The sequence below is a fragment of the Cryptomeria japonica genome, chromosome 5 (assembly GCF_030272615.1).
Source record: "Cryptomeria japonica chromosome 5, Sugi_1.0, whole genome shotgun sequence".
Taxonomy (NCBI): domain Eukaryota; kingdom Viridiplantae; phylum Streptophyta; class Pinopsida; order Cupressales; family Cupressaceae; genus Cryptomeria; species Cryptomeria japonica.
The window spans coordinates 865,550,155-865,555,663 of NC_081409.1; the positions used below are offsets into that span (position 1 = coordinate 865,550,155).

General features: G+C 37.1%; 2 protein-coding genes across 2 annotated transcripts; both read left to right on the forward strand.

The window, feature by feature from the left end:
* Positions 1 to 840: 840 nt before the first annotated feature.
* LOC131876262 (probable 2' cyclic ADP-D-ribose synthase BdTIR) lies at positions 841 to 1,416 on the forward strand. Its single transcript, XM_059221165.1, has one exon. The coding sequence runs from the start codon at positions 841 to 843 to the stop codon at positions 1,414 to 1,416; it is 576 nt and encodes a 191-aa protein (XP_059077148.1).
* A 137-nt stretch (positions 1,417 to 1,553) lies between these two features.
* Positions 1,554 to 4,043, forward strand: LOC131036376 (probable disease resistance protein At4g27220). The gene has a single exon (XM_057968245.2). It carries the CDS (start codon positions 1,554 to 1,556, stop codon positions 4,041 to 4,043), a length of 2,490 nt encoding a protein of 829 aa, XP_057824228.2.
* Positions 4,044 to 5,509: the final 1,466 nt, after the last annotated feature.

Below are 5,509 nucleotides of genomic sequence, written 5' to 3' on the forward strand. Positions count from 1 at the left end.
TTAAGTTATATACGTATAGTTTTTTTAAATGCTTCTTCCAATAATAATAATAATAAGGCAATGAATGAAAATTTCTGATTAAATAAAATCATTGAAAGATAGACAAAAAATCTTCTCATTAAACATAATCCAATAAAATATAAGAAAAATGTATAATATTACTACAAATATAAATATTAATATTGAAATTTATTTTTTTGAATTTAGACATAAATAAAATACTTTCTTATTGACTTCTTAACATTAGTCTTTAAGTTATACAAATGCGATAGGTTTTGTGCCACGAAAGCCAATAACATTTAATGTAAATTTTACCATTTCAGAACTATTTATTTTTAAATAATATTATGAATATTTCTGGAAAAGACAAGTACAATGTTCTCTCTATCACGTTCAAGATATCATGGGTGGGTCAAGGAAAATGTTCTCTCTATCACGTTCAAGATATCATGGGTGGGTCAAGGAAAATGTTCTCTCTATCACGTTCAAGATATCATGGGTGGGTCAAGGAAAATGAATATTCTTAGGCATATTTTTTAATGTGCCACCGGAGAGAATGCAAAAGTCCGACAAGATCCAGGGATCATGGGTGAGTACAACTTTTACAATATTGTCCACCACGTTCAAGCGATCAACCGCTCTTTTCAAAGCATCAGGTGGACAGAGCATAGAACGCACAGACCATTTCAACTCACATTATTCTGCCTTTTCTGCACAATCCACATCACGCGTTTTCCTCACAAAGTGGGTCACTTATCTGTAGAGTAATCCCCCTCGTTACATATCCCCACCGCCGAGCCTGCTTTCTGCTTTTTCCTGTGTTCAGTTCAAGTGTATTCCATGGCACTTTCGTCTGTATCTACAAATGATAGTCAATTACAGATTGAAGATTCAAATGCTTTTGAAGAAATTGCGCCTCCATCTGCATCTACTTTTTCTGCATTCTCAGCACCATTACAAAAGGAGCCCTGGGGTATATTTATTAATCATCGTGGGCCAGATGTCAAAGACACGCTGGCCAGAGCTATATACTCTGCTCTCCACGCCAGGGGTTTTAGGGTTTTTCTTGATTCCGAGGGGCTTCAGTTGGGAGACTTCTTTCCTGCAGCAGTGGAAGAAGCAATGCGTAGTGCTTCCCTTCATCTAGCAATTTTATCTCCCACATATGCACAATCGCCATGGTGTCTTGCCGAGCTATCCTTTATGCTCAAATCAGGCAAACCTATCATTCCTGTCTTCTACTGTGTTCGACCTACCGATCTGCGATGGGTAGCTCAAGGAAAAGGAATGTATGTGAATGCTTTCTCCGAGTATGAACAAAATCATAGATACAGCTCAGAAAAGCTCCAGGAGTGGAAGACGGCTCTCCACAAGGTCTCATTTTACAAGGGCGCAATCATCAATAATAAAGAGTAAGCAAATTATAACCATTCTTCTGTATAGCTTTCATCATACCTTCCCTTTCATACAATATTTCTATTTTCCAATTAAAGTAAAATAGTCATCACTGTTTTGGAAGGCTTCTTCTATGTTCTAAAAATCATGTTTTTAATATGACCAGTGAGGAACAGACGATGTTGGAGGGTATTGTGAGTCGTGCACTGGAAGTAATGAAAATAGTACCATCGCCATTACTCATTTCTACCAAGAAGTATATTGAGGAGGCACTCATTGTCGGACAGGATTCTGCATCATACAGACTTGTGGAGCTGATCGATTCACAGCAGAACAAAAAATTGTCTCGTTTTGGCCTAGTTGGGAAGGGTGGAGTCGGTAAGACTCTACTGCTCAAAAGAGTCTTCAACAGCGAACACATACAGAGTCTCTTTTGCAATGACTTGATGCTTTGGCTTACTGTTTCACAAAATCCATCTTTCAGTGCTCTCAGAAACGAACTTGTCAAACAAATAGTTCTTCAAATAAATGAAAAATTGGGCAGTACAGAGGAAGACCACGTGAAAACTTGGTTGAATGAATGCATGAGAAAACACAAATTTGCTCTGTTTTTAGACGATGTTTGGGAAACAAGCACAATCTTGTTAGAGGAGCTGTGTGTGCCTCTGTTTCCACTCCACAAGTCCAACATCATCATTGCCACTTCGAGAGCTACTAGTATGCTCTCACGGCTGGGTGTTCCGAATTCATCACTCATCCAAATGCAAGATTTGACAGAAGACGACAGTTGGAGTTTGTTTTCTTTCCATGCTTTTCCACACAACGAAGGAATCTTGCCCAGGAGCATTAACGAAGAAACAGCGAGGGGTGTCTGCAAGGAGTGTGGGGGGCTTCCGTTAGCCCTCAAAGTAATCGGGAATGCAATGGCAGGCACCATTCATTCAAATGAATGGGAATTCGCACTCCATAGGTTGCAGAACGATGTTACACAATCGCTTTCAAGCACGCTTTCGAACAGGTTGAGAATAAGCTACGATGCTTTGGCGGATGTGGCCGACTGTGGCATTTCCTTGCAGTTGTGCTTCCTCTCCCTTGCTGCTTTCTCAGAAGATGAAGTAATTAGTACTGCAGTTACAACATTGTACTGGATTGGAGAAGGGTTGGTGGTGGGGACGAATCCTCTTCAAATTGGAGAGATATACGTCAATTGGTTAGCAGACCGATGCCTTATTGAACCACTCCAGAAGGATTACGATGGAAGGGTAATATTTTTCAGGGTGCATGATGTTTTGTATGATTTAGCACATCAAATTGCTGAAAAGGAAGGAAATTGCTTCTTTCAGGCAGGCAGAGGTTTATCTGAGATTCCAGCTGATGATTATTCAGGACACATTAGAATTTCGTTGATGCATAACAGTTTGACTAGCGTTGGAACGGCATTCAGAGCTCCCAATATCCGCTCCTTTCTACTTGCTTGGAATCATTCTTTGACAGAAATTCCAAAAGGGGTGATCGGGAGTATGACCGTTCTCAGGGTCCTCGATTTGTCACGGACTGGCGTGCAGTCGTTGCCAGAAAACATGGATTGTTTAAAGTATTTAGTTTGCCTGCGGTTACATTCTGTGCCAATCAAGAGACTGCCCAACTCCGTTGGTGCTCTCAAAAACCTTGAAGTATTAGATCTTTTTCGATCTGATATTACAGAACTCCCGGATGGCATTTCTATGTTGACTTCCCTAAAACTTTTGGACATTGGTTTATGTAAACATCTGCACTACATGCCTTTTGGGGTCTCACACCTTACGTCCCTGGAGTACCTGGCTGCACACGGTTCCTCAAATATAGGGTGGAAGAAGTGTGGAGAAAATTGGCTTTCAATTGCTGATTTGGGCACATTACACAGACTCAAAAGGTTGGGGCTTGAAAATAACGGTGAAATAATTCAAGAAGGAATGCTGGGAAGCATGAAGCAGATGGAGTCTCTATATTTGCTTCTAACAGATATGGAAAGGCTACCGCAAGACATAACTTCCATGTCAAAATTGAAAAAAATCTGGTTAGTGTGTCCTCAGTTGCTCCAGCTAGAAAACTCATTTTGTGTATTTCAACATCTGGGCTCCATTAGCATTTATAATTGCCACATGCTGAAACAACTACCTTCTTTGCACAGACTTCCCAGTTTAAAGCACCTAAACATAGTTAAGTGCCCCAACATAGAGAAGTTCCCAGAGGAATTTGGCAGGGTGGAAGGATTTCCTAAGCTTGAGATATTTTCATTATTAGAAGTAGGGAAGATAGAGCAGCTGCCAATAGCGGAAGAAGGAGCACTGCCTGCACTCAAAGTATTGACAATAATGAAGTGTGAGGCATTGCAAAGGTTACCACAATGTTATTGGAATTTGAAGAGTATAGAGAAGATAAGAGTGTATGGTTGCTCAAAGGTTCTATTTGTCATGGCAGAGGAGGAAAAAATTATCAAGACAAAGATCAAGGTGCAAACAATAACATTGTCTATCATAGAAACACAAGTATTAGAGGAGCGCTTTTTTAATCTGGTTTGTGGGGGTATTTATTTTCCTTATGGAGAATTTTGGCATAATGAAATGTTTCAGTTTTTGGATGACGTTAATGGATTTTATTTGTTTTGAGTTGTATCATATATATATGACAACAAAGTTATATACTATGTTGTAACTGTAATTCTAGGTTGGGTGCCTGTATAGTTGGTTGGTTACCGGACTTTGGTTTTGGTGGGGTTGGTTTTTTGTACTAGATGGTAGTCATTGGGGTTTGGATAATTATTTCTTCTTTCTTCCCTACATTTGTGTTCTGTTGTTTCTAAACTCTACTTTTACTGTGTTGGGTGCTGCCCCATAACAGCTTTTTTATTATCGAGAAAGAACTATTTGACAATAAAGTTTTTGATATTATGCTCAATGAGTTGTATATTACTTAAAAATAGCATTTCTATTTGTATGAGTTGTATCTTATTTGAGAATAATATATTTAATTATATGGGATACAAGTTTGATTCATGTATATACCAAATTGTATTTTTTTATTTTTACTTGATTGGTACTTAAAATAATTATTATTTTAAAATTTATTAGTAAAGCTATTTAAACATGATATTGATTATTTATATTTTACATTTTTTTTTAATGGGTAAATTGTGAGTGAATACTATTTTTATCAATAATGATAATATATATAGTACATTAGGAAAGTTCATAATAAAATAGATTAACCTAACTGAATAGAACATAGGGAGCCTAGCTCCATCTATGAGCCCTAATTTGAAAACTATAGACCTAAATTTGAAACCAACAAAATGGGGGAAATAGAGAGCATGACTCAATTTGTACCCATACCATACAAAAATGGCTTTCAAAGTCCAAGGACAAAGAACATTTCTCAATCTGTCGACCAAGATTGTATCTTACTATGACACCACAAAATTGAGGATAACAAAGAGTCGAGCTCAATCTATGAACACTATCTAGTATAATACTGAGAATACATAAAAAACTAGACCATGGTGGAGAACAAAACACCACCTCTAATCGTATGGAGGGAATACTGCATAACAAAAGACCAGAAAGGAAGAACATTTCAAATATTATGCACCCAGAAAATACTAGAAAAAACCAGCTTGTTTTACTTACTACAATAGTAAAAGATTAATATTATTCAATAAAATAGGATAACTATTTATAATTTTTTAGTATGGATGATGTGAGAAATTTCTTTCAATTATTTGAGTATTAAAGTCTATAATTTTTTAATAGAACACTCTATATTAGTCAGGAATACACCACTCTACCAGGTCCCTTGCCAACTTCAACTACACCACATTACTTAGCTTTGTGTATAGATTATATCATATAATATGACCTCTATTATTCACAACAATATCGTCATTTCTTATAAACATAGGTTGGAATGATCAAAACTGAATGAATAAAATCTTTATTAGGAAAACAATATCCATTGAAACATCTAATACCATTTTTTTCATATGGGAAGAAGGAATCCTCTAAAGTTCCCCTTGTTCCCCCTTTTTACAATCATGTTTGCCTTTTCTCTAGCCTCAAAAGCCTCTTATGGAAAAATT

What these genes read in the sequence shown, in the direction of transcription:
- LOC131036376 (XM_057968245.2), top strand. Translation starts at nt 1,554, where the DNA reads ATGACCAGTGAGGAACAGACGATGTTGGAGGGTATTGTGAGTCGTGCA.
- LOC131876262 (XM_059221165.1), top strand. Translation starts at nt 841, where the DNA reads ATGGCACTTTCGTCTGTATCTACAAATGATAGTCAATTACAGATTGAA.